Raw genomic sequence first — 22740 nt, forward strand, 5'->3', positions numbered from 1 at the left:
TTCGGTGCTAACCGAAAAACGAGAAAATTTAATTGAACCTTGGCCACTATAATAAGTTTTCACGACCATATGGTTTGTCATTCAAAATAACTTCGTTATTTCATGGATATTTCCCAAACATTCCATTTATCTCCCAGGATAAGGGAGAACGAACGATAGGTCCACCCCACAACAGCAAATAAGTCATATTTTCCAGAATCGCTAAGCTTTCTATATTGACGAGCAGCATTGTGAGGTTCTACTGAAAAATATTACACGTGTTTGGGAAAACAGGCATAAGCCGTTGCGTCGTTAACACAAACAAACTTGTATCGCATAAAGTCAGGGAAATCAATCAAATTCAATCGTTGCAGATTGAAACCATCAAGACCGATTTTTCATTAAGTTGGATACAGATTATTATGTAACAATTATTCAATTGCCTCAGGAAATAGGCAATTCCAATCTCGTCAAGGGGTATTCAAATTGATGTTGCTCCCACTCAAACACACAAAGGGATGCGGTTATCAAAATTATTCCATGGGAATCGCTCATTATAAGGCCTAGAGTGGAATTCATGCTTTCATGAATTCCCACCTACCAACAGTGCCTTCGCTCTATCACAGATGCTCAATGGATATTCTCGGCATCAAAGACTGTCACGATGGTCATCATGGATTCGAACGTTTCATAAAAGTTTTTCGAACTGTCCACATTTATCCTCGTGTAGTGGATAGGAGCGACAATTGGAGAGTAAGGGTAATAAAGGATTTTCCAATAAAACGTTTCATTCTGAATAGCCGCTATTTTGGCAGCTGTCACTCTTGAAGCTGTCATTTTTTGACATTTCACAAGTAAAAACTACGCCATTACTGAAGATGGAAAGATACACGCTTCAACAACGCATTTAAATCGTTAAAATTCACTACAAAATGGTGAAAATTTTGCAGTTACTGTTCGCAAAACTGAAGCACTTTTGGGTAGCCTTGAAGCACCTTCTCGGCCGGCAATAGTAAAACTGGACAACCGAAAATATTGTGGCTGTAGCCAGTAGTGTTGATGAAAACCCAGGATTGTCGATTCCTCGTCGATCTTTGGAATTATGCATTCACAAATGTCACAAACGACATTAAACCGTATTTTGCATAAAGACTGAGGTCCTAAGGCTTTTAAATTTCAGATAACACAGGAACTCAAGCCGGTCCATCATCAGCAACGTCGTATCTTCACTGATTGGGACCCTGAAATGCATCAAAGTAAGAGTTTTCAACTTTATCGGGTTTGTATTCTATGACTTATTGGAAAAACATTATCTTTTTCAAGAAGCGTGGAGCGCGTTCAGTAGCTGAATGGGTGACTGATGGGTTATAATTTCATTTAATGTAAATTTCTCCACCTAGTTCGTTTATTTCAAAACGTCCAAATCCGTAGATTTAACGCTTATTGACATGGATATTTCTCGTATTCAGTCTTCTCTGTGAGGAGCGAATTAAAAGGATAACAGTGAACTGAGGCAATTAGAAGTCACATCATAAGTGATGCAGAAATTTCAGATTCTGTATGTCGCATCCCGAAGATACCGAATTTAATTTTCTCGTAGGTGAAGAAGTTGTGTCAATGTGTCGAACTTTACTCGTAAAATGTTTTCATACTTAGTTCGCGAGTGTTTTTTGCCAACTTTCCTGATCTCTAATTCAATTCCCCATGCACATGGCTTTCTTAAAGACTATGCCAGAACAGCATCATAAAAGCTAAGTACATTTGCGAGTAGCTTGCTATATGAAAATTTGAATATTGCATAAATATTCATTTATATTTAACTCCCTTATTCTCGAGGGTGATGTATATCGTGCTTGTCCGCTTTTATGATAACTCGAACAAAATATTTATATATTCGAATTTCAATGAGTCTAGATTTTTCTGCCGCATTAATGAAATGGCTATGAGTTTGAGGATTTTCGCCAGCAACAAATATCGAATTACATATTATAAATGACAAATCGAATTTTTTGTTTTTCCACTTTTCATTTTCTAGTTCACTTTGAAGGATTCTCTGGAGAGCAATTCTCTACTGAAACACGAACTGCTTGGTTTTCTGGAATCCAAAATAGAACATCTATGCACTCCATACCTTATAACAGTAGTAGGATAACCTGATTTTTAGACAGAGGTGCAAATATATCATTTTAGGGGGGTCTAACCCCTTGCTCATTTTTGACCCAAAAATTTGAAATTTTCGAAATCGAGTTTTTGTGCTAGTATAAAAGTCTCATCAACGCTGATAACAAAACCGGAAATCCCAATTGGATCAGACAAACATAACAGGAGATATCGCAGATTGAAATTTGCAATTTTTGAAAAATGCCATTTCCAATATGAAAATCTAAACGAAGGGAGATAGGCTCACCAAATCGTTTGGAACAGATCCAGCATATTCGAAAACCTATATTTTCATACCAAACTTTCGAATATCCAACGCTGTTTACGAGAAAAACGAATTTTTTGTTTTTCCACTTTTCATTTTCGAGTTCACTTTGAAGGGCTCTCTGGAAAGCAATTCTCTACTGAAACACGAACTGCTTGGTTTTCTGGAATTCACAAAAGAACTTCTATGCACTCCATACCTTATAACAGTAGTAGGCTAACCTGATTTTTAGACAGAGGTGCAAATATGTCATTTTAGGGGGGTCTAACCCCTTGCTCATTTTTGACCCAAAAATTTGAAATTTTCGAAATCGAGTTTTTGTGCTTAGGTAGAAGCCTATGCAACGCTGATTATATAACCCGAACTCCCAATTGGATCAGACGAATATAACAGGAGATATCGCAGATTGAAAATTGAAAATTTTTGAAGAATGCCATTTCCAAAATGAAAATCTAAACGAAGGGAGATAGGCTCACGAAATTCAAATTTCAACTATGACATTGCATTAATGAACTGTTGTTATCTACAAAAAAAACTTTCATGAACCACTTCAACGATATTTCGTTGTAACAGCATCTTCAGGTGAATACTTACTTAATTATTCAGTTTATACAGGGTGAATCTTTGACTTGAGGTCAGAAAAAACACTTTTTTCCTTTACCATTATTATCCTATACGAGAATATATTGAGGAATTCTCAGCCTACTATGGAACCAAACAAAATTTCAATGTCAAAATATTTTATTACTCAACATATCCTCCTCTTAATTGGATACATTTATTACAGCAAACCTGCAACGTCTCTAGACCCTTCAAAAAAAATGTTTTTTCTTGCTCTCCAAACCAGACCTCCACAGCTTTTATTACCTCCTCGTTGGAAGAAAATTTACGACGTCTTAAACTTTTTTTCAGTTGAGGAAAGAGATGATAGTCGATGGTGCCAAATCTGGTGAATAAGGGGGCTGTTCTAGTAATTGAAACCCTAAATCACGAATGTTTTGCATGGCAACATAAGATTTGTGTGCAGGGGCGTTGTCCTGCAAAAACAAAACACCTTTGGATAACTTTCCGCGTCTTTTCTCTTTGATTTTTTCCCGTAGAGTGGTCAGTAATGTCGAATAGTAACCTCCGGTTATTGTTCTACTCTTATCCAAAATATCAATCATGATTACTCCATGGCAATCCCAAAAAACTGAAACAAGAACTTTTCCAGCAGATTTTTGGACACGACGGTTTGATAAAATCATGTCATGAACTGCATCGATATTTTCGGGGACTGACACAGAAACTGGCCTTCCCGATCGGTCATCATCTTCAATGGAAAATTTACCTTTTTCGAAGCTTGCAATCTAATTTTTCACGGTCGCATACAAAGGACATTGATCATCAAGGGTATTAAGCATATCTTCGTAAATCTGCTTACCTCTTAACCCTTTTAAGTACAGGTACTTGATGATGGCTCGATACTCCAATTTTTCGATTTTCACAATTTCGGTGGACATCTTCTTTCTTTTAATTTATTGCGTAACTCTGGTTTACTTTTTTGACCTCAAACTTCGTTGCTATGGTAACGCAATTTTTTTTATGCATAGAACTGGTCTAGGCTAACTAGATATCAATACATCCTCGTAATATAGGAGCGTTGGTGTACTCCACAACCTGTGTTCTACTCAAAGTTTATTCAATTATATACCCATACTTGAAAAAATTGTAAGATTTGACTGAAAATTCTATTCGTGATGAGAACAAACGGCTAACCAAGCAGATTAACGACATGGACTGACTGTTTTTCGAACGAATCTTCACGAGTTGCAAATTTGTATCAGAATACTAAATTCTTGCAATTTTCAATTACGCTTTTGCCGTGCGAACCGATGTTCACCCTTCAATGAATCGAGTCCATGGAAATTTTCATACTATGAAAATGAAGTTTAAAAAGCATTTCAGTGTTCTGAATACCCACCTATTCCCCTGGTACGTATAAAATAGCCATCAAAAAACATTCCCAAATTGACATCCAAGTATCAGACCCAAGCTTTTCAATTTGTTATCCGATATACAAATATCGAATTCTGGTGGAAAGAACCATCCCCAAAACATGATATCGGATGTGTTTCAGAAGTGCATTTGATAAATTTCATCCTTGGTGTACCGTTACATTTACCCCTGAAAATTTTATATCATATTTTTGTATTATTACACGGCCGAAAATAATCATCACCATGTTTTCACTACATGCTTTCAGCAAACTGATTCATGCGGAATATGGCTGATGGGTTCTAGTTTATTATTTCCAATAATGAAAATTTAGAGAGTAGACTAGAACACACACACACAAAATTGCAAATAACCTGACGTTTTCACCGATTTCAGAGTTGTTAATTTCAGAAAACGTTTGAAAAATATATGTGTCCCTAGGTGTTGACTTTGAGGATGAATATTGACGATTGAAGGTTCTGAATTCACTCAAACAGACAATTTTTCCATGAAGTTTAGATCTGGAAAAGCGAAATTAAGAATATTCCGATGATTTGCCAGCGTTTTCAAAATATTTAGTGCAGTAATGTCGACTCATATTGCGGGATATATTAATATTTCAGTTCTCTTTATCCAGGGTATGACAGAGGAGTGACTTTACTTATGCAAGCTGGAAAGGATGTAATGAATAAATGAACATCTACAGTTGAATCCTTTTGAAATTCACGTCACATCTTTGTTGTCGTCATAACTGAACAAATTTGGCCTAACCAGCAATTTGAAATGTAGTGAGAACGGAATGACGGAAAAACAAAACAAATGCATAACAAGGTTAACTTTTTCATTTCCTTCCGTCTCGACATCGTTATATTAAATTCATGGAGGATTATTTTAACCGAGACATATCACAATATGCATTTCAAAACAAGCGGTGTGTTGCGAAACAAAATTAGACATCCAGAGCGATCCCCGTTTTGATATTTGATGTAAAAGTTATTCCAAACGTTGCGAGGAAGAATTCTTTTGATACATTTTCTCCCTTCTACCTCATCGATTCTCGTTTCGTGGTGGAAGGAATTTCTTCAAGGAATGTGTCAACAAATTTATATAAACTATCGTTAGAGGTTTTGTCCAATTATTTTGATGCCACTGGGGAAATCGAACATTTCAATCAATTTAGACAATCAAGTATTTTTGTTGCATTGGCCCCCAAGATCTCCAGATCTTTCTCCAATGGAACAAGTCTGGAGTATCATGGGAAGAAGACTACTCCATCCATAGACTCTATTAGCCTGGGATGGGATACCTCAAGGGTAGGTCCAACAATTTTTTTCTTTCTTTCCTAAGGTTGAATTTTTCCTGAATTTTATCGATTAGTTACCTAACCTGAAGACACATGTATACACAAAAATTGTTGTAATAAATTAATTAATACTGAGTGATCTGTTTTCTGTGTAACTCAAGCTAACATAAACTAACCTAACCTGAAAACACATGTATACAAAAAATTGTTGTAATGAATTAATTAATACTGAGTGATCTGTTTTCTGTGTAACTCAACCTAACTTAAACTAAACTAACCTAACCTGAAGACACATGTATACAAAAAATTGTTGTAATAAATTAATTAATACTGAGTGATCTGCTTTCTGTGTAACTCAACCTAACTTAAACTAACCTAACCTATCGATTGAAATTTATTCTGGGAGGATTCTGCATTTCTTCATAAACTTTTTAGGGTTTTCACTCCCAATCTCTGAAACAAAATCAATTAAAAATGAAATCAACGATTTGCTTCTGCGTAAATTCTTGCACTAATTTGTCAGGAGCAAATTAACTAGAAAAAATTGTTGCCTGACAATGAACTGAAAATAAATAACGTTGAAATTATAATTCTAAGTTGTAACGTTTCGGAGTCTATATCAGACTCCTTCATCAGACGAAAAATCTATTTTCGAAAATCTTCTGAATTGTGGCTTTTCTTTGACATTAATAGTCAATACATAGAAACAGAGACTGCATAGAAACGTTGATTCATTTAATTTTGAAATTACCGGATGACAGTTCCTTCTTTAGTAAATTGATCCAAATATGATCTATTCCTACCGAACAATTTGCCAAATTAGTATCTTGATCTAATAGAATACACGTAGACTCTTTAATCTTTCGTTTATAATGGTCTGGTTCCGTCATTAAAATTTTAGTGTTGTCCCAATCCATCATGTGGTCTCCCGTATTAGAACAAATGTGATCTGCGATCTGTGATCGATTAATTTCTCTATTTTTAATATTATTTTTATGTTCGCGTTTTCTTATTCCTAGAGGTCTGGACGTTTCACCTGTATAAGTTTTACCACAAATACAGGGTATGTTGTAAATACAATTTTTTGATTTTTGTTTTTCGTTCAAAGGTTTAGTTTTTGTTAATATCGATCTTAAATCATTTTGCGTTTTAAAAACAGTTCGTATGTTGAACTTCGAACCGATTCTCCTTATTTTTTCTGAAAGGCCATTAACATAAGGAATTACATTCAATAAATTTGGTTGTTCCTGACGGTTTGTTGGTTGTTCCTGATCATTATTACGATTTTGGTTAGTCATTTTTCTCTCTAAATTTAATATTGTTTTTTCAATAAAATTATCCGGGTATTGATTATCCCTAAGAAATTGTTTAATGAAGTCAACTTCATTATTTCTAATTTCGGGTGTAGATGAAATTAAATTTGCTCTATCATAAAGTGTTTTAATAATACCTCTTTTGACACTTACTTGGTGATTGGAATAAAAATTCAAATATCTATTAGTATGTGTCTTTTTTCGGTATACGCTCGTTTCAAAATAATTCGAAAACTAACCTGAAGACACATGTAAAAAAAATTGTTGTAATAAATTAATTAATACTGAGTGATCTGTTTTCTGTGTAACTCAATATGGAAGAAGAATATGATGCACCCCAGAACGGAGTTGATTCCACTAATAGGATTTGCTCATTCCAAATATTCTGTTTATTGTTTCAACGAATGTTGGGACTGTACATTTCCAAATTTCTTGTAGTTTTGCTTCTTGGATAAGCCGAAAGCTAATAAGATTGAAGCTCACCGTTCATTGATTATTCTAGATTGATACCTCGATTAACTTTACAGGTTCCTGTTAGTTGGTTTCCATAAATTAGTTATACTCAAGAATGCGCAAAGATGATCCTCGGGATGGATGTAAACAACGGAGGGGGAAAATCCAGATACAGCATGGCAGATACGTCTTTGAAAACTTTTGTGATGGAAATAAATGGTGGAAAATCCAAAGATCATCCCTAATGAAGATGCTGAAGAAATTCACGATGATGTACCTAAAGCAGAGCCTTCCTTTGAAGCAGGGCCTCTCGAGCTTATCAATAATATATAAGCCTAATGCCTGTAGAACGGCAACCAAGTAATATTATTCTTCGCAGCATTCGAGCTCTCATTTGAAATGTAATTACTTTATTGGAAAATTAATAATTCCCTTCATTTATGTTTGAATTTCATGGAATAAACAGCATTCTGGTGTTATGCTACTAAGATATTCTCTTTGCTCCCACTTGATTCTTGGCGGCGTATAACTGCAATATCGAGTTACCCCTAGTAGTCCCCTATATCACACGAAAATCAACCTGTCTACGTCAGAATTCTGTATATTCAGCGTCGAACTTCTAGGTGTTGTATATCATTGAAAGTTTATATATGCAAATTTTCTTTCATCATCCTGATGGAGCTGAGTGGTATGAATTTCTCAGACGAAGTAAGCTAGTGATGTAGCTTTTCGTTTCATTTCAAGGACACGCAATATCACAGGCTTTCGAAAGACGCATAAAATGCCAACTCTCCAACGCTGATTCAATTCTTTCATTCGAACATGAAAAAATATTTCGTTTGGAACTGACAGGGATTAGATTTTGTAATTTGAGATTTTCTCTGATGACTCATAACAAGATAAATTATTCTCAAATATAGAGAGTCTCAAGCCGAATTTCTGTTCATCAAAATCAGTACAGATATGTAGATTTAATCTTATATCCCTGAAAAATCATCATATCTAAATGTGATGCATATTCTGAAAGGGCAACTCTTCTAGTGTTAACTCTAGAAATTTCCAGGAAGTTTGAGGACAAAAAAGTAAACAAGTACTACACAATAAATTAAAAGAAAGAAGATGTCCACCGAAATTGTGAAAATCGAAAAATTGGAGTATCGAGCCATCATAAAGTACCTGTATTTAAAAGGGTTAAGAGGTAAGCAGATTTACAAAGATATGCTTAATATTAAAAAAAAAATACCTTTGGTGATCGATGTCCTTCAATTTGGACATGAGAAAAATTGCTGCAAAATGGATACCCAAATGTTTGAATGTTGACCAAAAGCGTGCAAGGGTAGAAGCATCGCGTTCGATCTGTGCTCGATTTGAAAACGATGTAGACTTCTTAAACCGAAGTGTTACTATGGATGAGAATTGGGTACATTTCTACGATCCAGAAACAAAGCAACAATCGATGGAATGGCGACAGTCTGGTTCTCCAAGACCTAAGAAGTGTCCAAAAATGTGCTGGAAAAGTTCTTGCTTCAGTTTTTTGGGATTGCCATGGAGTAATCATGATTGATTTTTTGGATAAGGGTAGAATAATAACAGGAGATTTATATTCGACATTACTGACCAATCTAAGGAAAAAAATTAAAGAGAAAAAACGCGGAAAGCTATATAAAGGTGTTTTGTTCTTGCAGGACAACGCCCCTGCACACAAATCTCATATTGCCATGCAAGAAATTCGTAATATAGGATTTGAATTACTGGAACACCTCCCTTATTCACCAGATTTGGCTCCATCCGACTCTAGTCCCTTACCTCAACTAAAAAAATGTTTAAAAGGTCGTAAATTTTCTTCCAACGAGGAGGTTATAAAATCTGCGGAGGTTTGGTTTGCAGAGCAAGAAGAAACATTTTTTTGAAAGGTCTAGAGACGTTGCAGGTTCGCTGTAAAAAATGTATTCAATTGAGAGGAGAATATGTTGAGTAATAAAATATTTTAAAATTGAAATTTTTTTAGGTTCTATAGTAGGCTAAGAATTTTTCAATATATCCTCGTGTGTTTGAAAAAACCTACTTCTTAACTCATTTAAATTTGATGAGGAAAATAAAATCATTTTTCCATATTCGAAAAAATATTTCTTTCAAGTTCTCAAAGGGTGGACCAAGGACCACCCTACTTTTGTACTTTTCTTGTTACCCACTCTGAATAATGTAACAAATTCAACCCAATGATATTTACTCTGTGAGTTTCCTAAACTTCCCAATGCCTAGAGCGCTGGGTGGTGGATTGACTGAAAGGTTCTGTCAAATTTGGTGAAAAAAATTGAACATGCGTGTTGATATCGACATGGGAATAATGAAGCAAAAAACTAGTACAGGGGTACTTGTCTAATCCTGTTCTAAAGGCGATACCAGCAGGATTCCCGATGACTAGAGCTTTCAACTCTAGCACGTAGCATTTGGAGTTCAACGTTTCCTGACATAATTATCCTTGATGGCATGAAAGGACACCTTGGATGCCAGATATCCCACCCTGATTTTATCTGTTTCATTTCGAAATACCTGCCTGTGCGAGTGTATAATAAGCTCTGTGGATTTGAGTTATCTACATATTTTTCTGTAAGTTTGAAAAACGTTAATGCAACACGACAAATTCCATCCTCTCGTGTACGAATGAAATATTTAACACATGCGTTACATTACACCGGCTATAAAAATGAGAATATAAATTATTCAGAATGCTGCCGGAATTCTAGCTCCACACTTGATTTACTTGATTTCTGTTAGGGCAGCCGCTGGTTCTTTTTCATCGGACGTTATATGTGTGGACACAAAAATTCCGTCCTAATCCCTATACATCCAAGTGGAGAATAATCAAAGATCAATTTAGATATGAATTTTGTGCTTTACATTTTACTGACTCTGTATAAAATATAGATGACCTGATTTTCGGTTTATATATAGACGAAGTCATATATGAATAATTCTGAAGAATGACCAGAAGGAGTCTCTATTATACTCTTGACATATTTTCTATGGGATCAAAGATCAAGGTATGGGGAACAAATAGGCCAGTCTATTTTTCTCACACCCATCGATGCTAAGGCATTCATGACAATTTTTCAAGTATGAAGTCAGGTATTATCCTGTAATAAACAACTCGTTTAATGGGACAGCTTGAAGGCTGCTTGTCTTTCACACCCTTTCAAAATAAGAATTTGTCGGTCATCTGACGTAAGTCCTATCCAAAAATAAGACCTTCTTGTATCATCAGCTGTCTTAGCACCCCCTTCTCTAATTGAGTTTTCCTATAGCAAAAATAAAGCCGAGCAAAAAATAAAATTAGAACGATCGGCGTAATCTGAGCTGATGTAATGGAAAAAAAATGGTTCAAATGACGTTCCTGGATATTTCGTTGAATCCAATCGATATTAGAGTGGAAAAACGGAATAATTTCTGACTACAATTCTATATCTCCAACTATCGATTCGATTCGAACGTTCTTCATATTTTCCCATAGAAGTTAGAACACGTGGGGTCAAATTGAAAGGTGTATTTTCAGCGAGAAGTTTTTTCTAACTTTTCTGAAACGCGATGAGGCTCCATCATTATTAAAAGTTCAAAAATGGCCGTTGCGCTTGCTCCCATGTCTACGTGTAGCGAAATTGAGAAAGTGTTGAAGTTTTAAATGAGTAATGTAGTGAATATTTGATGCGAAGTGGTTTACCTGAGGACAGGTCCAATGAAAGCTTAATTTCCTACTCTGCTTCGCAATGTAATTAACTCCAACTTGTGATTGTTCTACTGACTGAATAAAAACACCTTGCGAATTAACCACTTCACCACATGTACATCTGCACTGCTGTAATTCACATCTAACCCAGAATGGGATGATCAATATTTGATGGTGGTGTACTAAAAGAATTCAGGACGTTCCAGATTAACATTTTCGAATTTCAGGGACAATAACATTATCGATTCTTTATTTCTCTTACTGGTTTCATTTTAAAATCTTTACCAAAATCATTCCTTCAGTTTCTTGTTTCCATTTGAATGATCAACAAAAATATGGTTTGAGAGTTACTTTCAATGATTATGTTTTACAACATAGTTTCAATCCTAAATATCTCAGAATAAAGTTAGATTCTTCATTGAATTTTCATTTGGGAAGTTCAAAGTTAAAATCTAGGAGTAATATACATACTTTAGAAATTAGCTGGTTTTTCATGGGGTGCTGATGCCATCACACTTCGTACGGCAGCTTTGGCCTTATTTTTTTTCTGCTGCTGAGTACTGTTGCTCTATTTAGTTCAACAGTGCTCACGTCAATAAAATCGATACCCTACTCAATGATTCTATAAGGGTTGTTACCTCTGCATTGGCTCTTCCAAACATCGTACCATCTTGAAATATATTCAATTCCTTCCCAAATTTATTCGCAATTTTATCATATATACCAGATTCTAGAAGTGCCAGATTGAAATCTCGTAAGCCTTTATGGACTAATGATTTTCTTTATTCGAATTATAGTCACAAAGAATTTTGGCAGTCAGACTGGAATTCGTGTAATCTCTTTAATTGTTTGATTATCGATCCTTCAAAAAAGGTCCCTAGATTTGATATTCCTAGAAAAATTTGGTGTACGCTAAATCGATTGGCCATGGTGGGTGTTGTAGCATGCTCTTCAGATGGGATGCTGTTGATGGTTCGAGATGTGAATGTGGTGCAGAAGAAGATCCTATAGACCACTTGGTAAAGAGATGCAGAATATATAAATTTCAGGGTGGTTTCGAAGGCATTCATTCGGTGACCGATCCTTTTTTGAGATGGGTTACAGATTTCAAAATGTTTGATAGGATTTCAAACCTGTTGACGACACGGTCAGAGCAAAGCACTAACGCCTCTGCTTCTTGGACATTTTTCATAGTTCGATGAACAACAGGGCAAGTGTTTCCTGGCTTAAAAGTGTGGAGGGTGAAATCAAGTTGTTGAAATTGTTGTTTCTACATGTCCATCTATTGAATTTTCTACATGATCTACTATTTCAGTGCATATTGCGGGTAAAAAGAAGAATTCGAAGGAAATATCATAATTACCTCCAGAAAAGTGGAAAATTCCATCTCACCATGTTCGGGAAAGTTTCGTATATTCAACGTGTTCCCCATTCTCATTGTCCAATTCACAGGGCGTGTTTAATTCATACTCATATTGAAATTTCCGGTACGTATTCCACATGAATTTGCGCTACCTCCGCATTGCTATTAACTAAATACCACTATACTTCCGATATTCGTACAAGCTGGCACATCCTAGTTTGCCACTGCTGGACACAGTTCAGGCACATTAATCAAATTTTAATTCACTAAGTATCACACCACGCAATTGAACGATTCGAGAACTAATCACTTTAAATATTCCATCAATCTTTCAACTGATGGTAGCTGTTGAATCAAACATTCTTCCTGTCAATTTTTGGACGATTTCCGACTACGATTGGAGGTTTTCATTTTGCAAACACCCCAGAACGACCAGTTTTGGTGGGTCTGGGGGGGTTGGCCATATTGGAATGGAATTCTGAAAAGGATGACATAAAAGTATCCACTCATGTTATCTTTTATCTGGTGTTTACCCATGAAAATGCGTAGGGCGCAAATTTGGAAGGTGCGGTAGTTGAAAACATCGGCTCACCGTGGGGTTGTAAGGTAATACTGTTAAGTTATCGAGGGACATGTTTTGATACAAACACCTTGATATAGAGGAAATTGTCGGTCTACCGCTATTGCCGGTATCTGAAATATGAAAGTGGATATATGCTCTGCTCTAAATTATCCCCCCAGACATCAAAGTGGAGCCCTTTCTCGCTAAGACGAACTATACGAAACTTGTCTTCTGACATTGTTGGATGTCAACGTCCTTCCCCTAGAGAACGCCATTATTAGGTCAGCAACTGGAATTTCGAGACATGCTGTTTGTTGCTCATCTGCAATTCTCACTTAACTCCACAGAATTAACTTTTTCAATTAGTATTTGTAGATGATCAGAGGTCCAAAAGGCAACGTGGAATTAAAAATAGGGTCGACGTAGTCTAGCCCCAATAATCTACCTATACCAATTCGGAGGTTACAAATTTTCATCTGAAGCATAGTTTATTTGGACCAAAAAAGTTTTGACTAATTTTTATTCCTCTCTCAAATACCTAGTAATTTTGTGCTATGGTTAAATATGGTGGAATTCTACTTATATATACCTATAAGAAGTGTGTTCATCAAAACCATTCACACGATATGAAAACTAGGGATAGTAGCACAAGAAAAATCGCAACAACACTCTCAGGGGTTATTTTTTCTGTTTAACCTCTTATTTGAATGTTTCCTCATCATTATTTTTCATATGAGAGGACTTCTTTTTCTCGGTTTATTGATTGTTACTTTGTTGTTGTTTTTTTTGTATATATTTATTTATTCTGATGATTTCTTTCTCAAGGAAATGCGAGTAAGTAGTGTTGAAAGTATTTTATGCTTCCTTACTTTATCACTGTGTGAAAAATTTTTATTTTGAAATACTGTTAGATAGGATACGTCTCAATAAAATGAAATTTTGTATACCTACATACCATGAATTTTCAGAGAGAGAGAGAAGACAAATAAAGCACTCATGATGTGGTTTGTTTTATGTTTAGTGACTGGAGTGATCATATTATCGAAACCATTTTTCGTTAATGTATCCTAATATAGATTTCCTATGAAATACTCCACATTTCACAATTCGCAAATAGAAATCAGTGGAGAATGCGTAGACTAATTTCATGTTTAATTGTTTCCTATCAGTTTTTGTCGAAACTTAGTTAACAGGAGTTCATTCTCAACTGCATGTCATATTAGGGATGCATGCTAAACCCACATGTACATTATTGTTTAGCCCAGGTTGGTATCCACGTGCTCCCTTGGGCTTGATTTAGAATCAAATAACAGGAATTGAATGAAAATATTTTGATTCAATTACGCAGGGAATAATTTCAACTAATTAAGTATGTACGCTGTTCCCACAGAGTGCTTATTTATAACCGACCAATTTTATTCAGCTCGACAAGGTTAAACAAATCATCTCTATTTACACTGCTGTATTGTGTTTCAGGTGGAAATTGGTTGGCCCGAAGAACAGATTTATTTCAGAAAGACACCGATTTTTTCATGAGTTTCTAATATTAGACCTGATCAACGTGCAGAAAATGAGATATTTCCATTCTTCAGAATCAATGCTACTTATGTATTCAATTTGGGGGGTTCCTTATCAATATTTATTACACAGTATGGTACATCGAAACCTTCTAGGTTTGCATAAGCAGAAAAAATTAAATGAAGGCAAAAACGAAAGTCAAGACGAATAGAAATATAAAATTTTCCAATAGAGAAAAAAGGTAAAATTGCTCATACTACATATACTCATTTTCTTGTCTATTGTGTTCGAATATATTCGGTCATTTCAGGAGTTCATCTCCTAAATGAATCAAGAATCAATATGATTTATAAGTACTGATTTCACGAAAAAACCATTGAGGATTTGCCACCCTGACTGAGCGAGTTAAACTTACCCTTAAAAATGTGTATCCCTAAACAGTGCGCCATCCCACATAGTGGAGAGAATGTAAATTTAGCTTTTGCATGGGGTGAAACCCCAAAAATTCTTTGTTTTATGTATACACTATACATTCCACATACGAAGTAGGGTGTGTATAAATAAATTATTGATGGTTGAATACGAAACATGAGCCATATCGATAACTTCAGTTCACATCTGCACCCCCAAATTTCAAATTAAAAATCCGCATTTACTGAGCATCTGGGTACTGAATCTACATGTCCTCCTAAGAGTTACGCTTTTTATCCATAAATAATTTTTCTGCTCTGCCAGAATATGATTCTCCAGATGCGTCACGTATTCCAATGAGCTCAGAATATATCCATTTATCCTTCGATTTATACTCAAATGAGATTTGTTTCGGAGGGATGAATAATCTATTTCTTAAACGAATAATTCGTTGTTGAGGACTCGTTTCAACAAAGTGTATAGATTTCCATCAATGCTTCACTTCGAACTTTGGGAGGACTCTTGAATGAAGTGGTATTATTCGATTGTAGACTTTACAAAGCACTATTTTTTAACCATCCTGATGTTTTAGATGATAAAACGTTGCAAAATACTCTGTTTATAACAACGATACGAAAGATTCAGAGTGATGAAATTTCAACACGAAGAGTAGCATACATGATGAAAAATGGCTTTATCAATAATTAAATCAATTATTGAAGTTGAGTGAAATCGAGATGTTGTAGACAGAATAAATTAGGCCCAAATTGAGAAGACGAAGCTGAATAATTCTTGTTTTCCTTCGAATGTCCCATATAATTCTCCGAAGTGAAAAAAGTCCCTTCCCCCTGCATATTAATATTCCATTTAGAATATTTTCTCGGATTTCACTTGTGAAGGAATCACGAATGGATGAGCAGCCAATAGACGTCGGCTCAGCGTCACGTGCCCCATTTCAGATTCTCAACGTCCTAGAATGCTCATGTCAAACGTTAAGAAACCTCATTTTGTTTCACAGCCAAGCAATGCTCGACAGAAAGAAGAGTCGGTTGACAACTGTTTGACATTCTAAAATCCCACTTACGACAATAATGCGATTTTCAAAATCGTGAACGCTACTCAACTGTCACTGGCTGCTAGCATCGTGAAAAGTGGGTCTTGGGGATTAATCTTTTAATTTCGTTTTGCGCATTCTTTCTCCACTTGAAGGGGGAGAATTTTCATATTGGAAACCAGCAATACAACCAATTCTTTTGCGGAAGGAAATAGTTCTCGTGTTATACCACAAAGTGAATGAATATTTCCCTGTCCTAATAAAACTCACGAATAGAATTGATCACCGAAAATACTTCATTCAATTGATATTTGAAAACAAAAATAAAATTTCACAAATGGCCTCCTTTTGCTCCTCTACAAATGTGCTATCAAATCATTGTTTTGAATGAGCCTATGGTACTTTTATGTCCTCAGATATAACATGTTGTGGATTCGCTTAATCCAACTAGTATATAATGAATATCCTCTAATGGACACTGAAACTCTTCTACAACGTATTCACTACATAAATCAATATGCCCTTGCAAACAACCCCTAGAGTTTTAAACTGAAAACTAAATTACATGATTTTCACTCACATGAGTTATTTAACCACTACACTTGTTTCATTATCACACGAGCATCTTGAAGTGAACCTGAATTGTTTGAATATACTCTACTTCTAATTACATAGAAGAGAGAAGGATACTTAATTTTTCATTATATCAGTATTTCTTGAATGTATTTTTTTATTTTAGATTGTGGTCAATGACATGCACTTTAGGAGTGATTAATGGTTTTGAAGTGCAATCGACAACATGATTTTTGTGGCTGTGTAATTGAGGAATTATATGAAATAACAATCACAACTACAATCATGTAATTTATTGTTTTTTTAACTGACGCCATCTTTTTGGGTATTTTTCGAAGGTGAATTTTCGACAAGCGTATCTCCCAGAAAAATAATCGTAGATTCGTATATGATATTTATTCCAGAAGAGCAACTCTTCTAGTAATAAATTTGGAAATTTCATGGAGCTAGGTGCAATCGTTCGGTCTTGAAGATTTTTTGACTGATCCTATCTTTTTGGGAATTTTTTGAAGATCAAACTTCGATACGCCTATCTCCCAGAAAAATTATGGAAGATCTAAATGTGATAAATATTCTAAAACAGTGGTTCCCAACTAGTGGTCCAGTGGTTGCCAAAATATGGTCCGCGAACTTAGAACATGGAACACAAATGATTTACAGATTTTTATTTAAGATTTAACAGCTGCTCTCAGACCAAACTGTTTAATAGACGGCGTTAGTGAATAGAATCGGTAGTACAGTTAATACAAACTCGCTGAAAAATTTGAGAACGTCGCAAATATATTAATTTTTGAAGATAACCTTCGAGCTTTTATTTGCAAACTTCAATTGTGATTATACCTAAAAATTTTCAAAAAGATGGAATCAATTAAATAATCGTCAAGACCGAACGGCTGCATCAAGCTCCATAAAATTCTCAAATTTATCACTAGAAGAGTTGTTCTTTCAGAATATGTATCACATTTCCACTTATGGTTATAGTTATTGAGAGATATACGACTAGAAAGGTGACTATCGAAAAATTTCCAAAAAGATGGAATCAATTGAATAATCGTCAAGACCGAACGGCTGCATCGAGCTCCATAACATTTTCAGAATCATTACAGGTTGTCCCTGCTAACACGAATAATATAAAAGAGGTCCCTAGCCAATAAAAGGTTGGGAACCCTTGAAATAGAGGGTAGCATAGCTCTATGTAACATACCTTTTCGGAAAAATGAATGAAAAGGCATAAGAATAGCAGTCAGGAAACATTCAAAGAATATAAGTTGCTAGCTTTGAGGAGTAAATAATACATAATGATCAGTCAATTCACGCTTCAGTTCTTGCAACGTGCATGAAACGTGTAACCGGCTCCTTCGCCATTTTGCAACCTAACCCCTATTAATAATAATTACGTAACTGTACTCACTGGAAGTGTCCAATTTGAGTTGTTGCGTAGCCTGTTGCGTGGTCGGTATCTGAGTACCAGTTTGAGCCTGAGCGAGCACAGGCTGGACGGCCAGTAGCGTAGGAGGCGGGGGGTTTCCAGGGGTCGTACTGCCAGGGGAAGAGGCGGTCCATCCACCTTTCATGTCCTGTGAATAAACACCTAGCATTAATCAAGTGCATTTCGCAGCTGGTCTACCACAAAGCGATTCCGTTCTGGCGGGCGAGAGACAGGTCAGAACTTGCCCGTTGCGTAATTCCACGTGAAGTTCGTTAGAAATTGTTCTGAGCGGAATTTCAATCTGCGAAATGGAATCGTGTGGAAAAATTGGACACTAATGGGAACGAATGTGTTCAATGTGTAGGGATTCATCAAAAATTAATGTAGTTTCTTAGGCCTTCACGTGGCCAAGGTAAACGTTTCATAGTTGCAAGGAAAACTCGAAATCTGCTGCACAGATCCATCCTAGCAAATTTCCACATTCGTTTATTATTCTAAAATATCGTAAAATAAATGGAAATTTATAGATTTATTGGGCTCTTTCCATCATTATCCAAAATGAAAGATATAGATCAATAAATCATACAACATAATCTTCTACTCCTCTTCTAAGAGTTTACTGTGATAAACCTCGGGAATCGGGCATAAAAAACGTAAAAATTCTAATTTAATCGATATATTCAAAACTCAACTTTAAGTGATGGACCTGAAGATCAGCTAACAATATACAGCCATACCAAATTCTGTTTTCCTAATCTTTTTTTATTCTGCTGAGGTGTTTGGCGTACCTAATAGCTCATGATTTATACATACGAGGATATATCAAAAAATTCTTAGTCTACTATAGAACCAAACAAAATTTCAACGTCAAAATACTTTATTACTCAACATATTCTCCTCTTGATTGGATACATTTATTACAGCGAAACTGCAACGTCTCTAGACCTTTCAAAAAAAATGTTTCTTCTTGCTCTGCAAACCAGACTTCCACAGCTTTTATTACCTCCTCGTTGGAAGAAAATTTACGACCTTTCAAACTTTTTTTTCAGTTGAGGAAAGAGGTGATAATCGGTTACAGCCAAATCTGGTGAATAAGGGGGGTGTTCTAGTGATTCAAACCCTAAATCACACAATTTTTGCATGGCAACATGAGATTTGTGTGCAGGGGCGTTGATCTGCAAAAAAAAACACCTTTGGATAGCTTTCCGCATCTTTTCTCTTTTATTTTTCCTGTTGAGTGGCCAGTTATGTCGAATAGTAATCTCCGGTTATTGTTCTACCCTTATCTATAAAATCAATCATGATTTTTCTTGTCAATTTGTGATAGTCGTAGATAATCAACAAATAATATATTACAGGTCGATAAATGCTCATGCAAAAAAGATATCAGGATTAATAAAAAGAAGTGGAAGTATAGCATACGATTACCAAAATGTTTGAAAACGCGGCAATGTTTTCCAACCCACTAAATACATCAAGGTTTCAGAGAAATTTGCATCTTGCGAGAAGTAAGGATAGTAAGCCTTGGTAGTCTTCGAGGAAAAGCCTGGAATACCTACTCCGTTTTGTTTTTCATTCGACACCCCCTCTATCAAAGAGGAAGCATTTTAGGAGATATGCTCATGGCAGCATATCTCCTCCATATCAGTATTTATCCAACCCCCTGAATAATAAAACAGAAGATTCTACGAAATTTCGCCGGTGTTTTTGTTATCCCCCGAATAATAAACCAGGATTGTGTAAATGCTCTGTTGTGCTCCCTCCAACGTTTCCGGATATATTTTCGGAATGATTTGGGGATTTCGCCGGAACTAACGAGTAACCGGAAATACAGGTGGATCACCTCCAATTACAATCTTATTCATTAATTTCGACCCGTATCAATCGGATACTCCAACCCCCGGGCAAAATGCAGTTACATTATTCCGAATACGGTTATGGATTCCCGTTTTTCGTATTCGCACACTGTTTACCCGATCAGAGATCAACTTGCAACAGACCTATTGGATTACACAAGAAAAAAGCCGGCTCGAATCATTAAGTTGCGTCAGGAATTTATTAGATACCAAAAGCTCTTCAACGTTTTTCATCGCATTTTGCTCCGTCCCTATCCGAGCCTCCTCTTGCAAATTTTCCGAGACATTGGAGAGCTCAATTCTGCTGTGACGCATGTAATCAGCAGTAGGAATTTTGGGGTTTTGCAGCTATCCTATTCTTGGTGAGCTGGATGAGGATGATTGTGATAATTCAAAATTGGACTACGAGGATATATTGAAAAATTCTTAGACTACTATAGAACCACACATAATTTCAATGTCAAAATATTTTATTACTCAACATATTCTCCTCTTGATTGAATACATTTATTACAGCAAACCTGCAACGTCTCTAGCCCTTTCAAAAAAAAGTTTTCTTCTTGCTCTGCAAACCAGACCTCCACAGCTTTTATTACCTCCTCGTTGGAAGAAAAGTTACGACCTTTTAAACTTTTTTTCAGTTGAGGAAAGAGATGATAGTCGGATGGAGCCAAATCTGGTGAATAAGGGGGGTGTTCTAGTAATTCAAACCCTAAATCACTAATTTCCTGCATGGCAACATGAGATTTGTGTGCAGAGGCGTTGTCCTGCAAAAACAAAACACCTTTGGATAGCTTTCCGCGTCTTTTCTCTTTAATTTTTTTCCATAGAGTGGTCAGTAATGTCGAATAGTAATCTCCAGCTATTGTTCTACCCTTCTCCAAAAAATCAATCATGATTACTCCATGGCAATCCCAAAAAACTGAAGCAAGAACTTTTCCAGCAGATTTTTGGACACGAAACTTCTTAGGTCTTGGAGAACCAGAGTGTCGCCATTCCATCGATTGTTGCTTTGTTTCTGGATCGTAGAAATGTACCCAAGTCTCATCCATAGTAACAATTCGATTCAAGAAGTCTACATCGTTTTCAAATCGAGCATAGATCGAACGCGATGCTTTTACCCTTGCACGCTTTTGGTCAACATTCAAACATTTGGGAATCCATTTTGCAGCAATCTTTCTCATAACCAAATTGACGTGCACTATATGATGAAGGCGTTCGTATGAAATATTCAGTACTTCAGATATCCGTTTTAGCCGAATTCGACGGTCTGATAAAATCATGTCATGAACTGCATCGATATTTTCGGGGACTGACACAGAAACTGGCCTTCCCAATCGGTCATCATCTTCAATGGAGAATTTACCTCTTTTGAAGCTTGCAGTCCAGTTTTTCACGGTCGCATACGAAGAACCAAGAATAGCATATCTTCGTATCTGCTTACCTCTTAACACTTTTAAATACAGGTACTGGATGATGGCTTGATACTCCAATTTTTCGATTTTCACAATTTCGTTGGACATCTTCTTTCTTTCAATTTATTGCGTAACTCTGGTTTACTTTTTTGATCTCAAACCTCACACTGACACTTCTAATGAGTTATTGTTCGTTGCTATGGTAACGCATTATTTTTTTATGCATGGAACTGGTCTAGCCTAACTAGATATCAATACATCTTCGTACACTATTGATTTGTCACCACTAATAGTTATTCGAAATAACCTACCTGAAGAAGTAATTGTGATGGCACATGATTCCCTTAGCCTCATTCGTTCATCTTCTTGAGATTTTTGAGAGAAAACTCATAAAACGTTTTAAAAACTGCACTCTCTTATGAATTTTTAAAATCAAAAGTTTCATCATTGAGACCATTTGTTGGAGGGCTTCAATATTCGACATTTTCATCGCATTCGATTGATTTCCAGCGTTACTCGAACACGTTGTTGATCGAATAAAATTGGTACTGGAGTTCTAAATAGCGTGAATTATATCCACGGTGAAGCCGAATCGTTCTGCTGTGAAAAAATTCGCGGTAAGATAGGTGTGATTAAAAAAATTGAATGCGGTGGATTGAATCTCCAACGAGATATTTGATATTAAACAGAACGCATCGAAAAATCTACAAATTGGACCGGATAATAAACAGAAATGTAGCTATATTTCGATATTCGTGCGAATGGGTGAAAATTGAAATTGATATGTATGAAAAAACATAAAATATGAGTCCGCTTGTTGACGCGCATTCAATTAGAAGAAATCATTAGTGGTGGGTTGACATAACTAGGCATTAAATCAACATGAAAACGGTGAACGTGTGTACAATATTCAAAATAGCGGAATTGTTTGATTTGGTCGCCACAAACCCATTTGACGTGAGGTTTTCCAATTTCATTTATTTCTGTGTATGGATTCCATCCTGTAAATACATGATGAAGGGGTGTTTTCTCTTCGTTTTATCCCATTTCCCCGAGTCGTGCTATTCTGACCTACGGCATCTCCCTTTTTCACTCCACAATTTTCGGACATATTCTCACATGAATCTCCCAGAATCTTTTTATTAGATACGAACACCGATGTATCGAGGATGTCTGAACAGAGATGCGAGAGATTTTCTCGGAGTGGGGGATATCGAATCCCAAGAGATTTCACAGGGTGATCATACATCCATCTCTTTTCGATGAAGTGTCAGGTGTTTTTTATTTCTTTCCCTTTTTTCAATTTGTTCTCGAGTAACAAAAACAGTTCTATGGGATTTCCGAAAAGAAATGTGATTATGAAGTAAAGGTAATGCTACCATAAT

The 22740-nt window shown here is 35.9% G+C and overlaps 1 protein-coding gene across 6 annotated transcripts in view; it reads right to left on the reverse strand.

The window, feature by feature from the left end:
* LOC123321925 (nucleolysin TIA-1) overlaps nt 1–22740 on the reverse strand; it is a 248441-nt gene that overhangs the window by 107329 nt on the left and 118372 nt on the right. For all 6 annotated transcript variants that reach the window (XM_044909725.1, XM_044909729.1, XM_044909727.1 and 3 more), the window contains exon 2: nt 18067–18232. In XM_044909725.1, coding sequence (XP_044765660.1) covers nt 18067–18232 — 166 coding nt within the window. The remainder of the gene's footprint in view (nt 1–18066; nt 18233–22740) is intronic.

Source organism: Coccinella septempunctata, chromosome X, assembly GCF_907165205.1.
Source record: "Coccinella septempunctata chromosome X, icCocSept1.1, whole genome shotgun sequence".
NCBI classification, from domain to species: Eukaryota; Metazoa; Arthropoda; class Insecta; order Coleoptera; family Coccinellidae; genus Coccinella; species Coccinella septempunctata.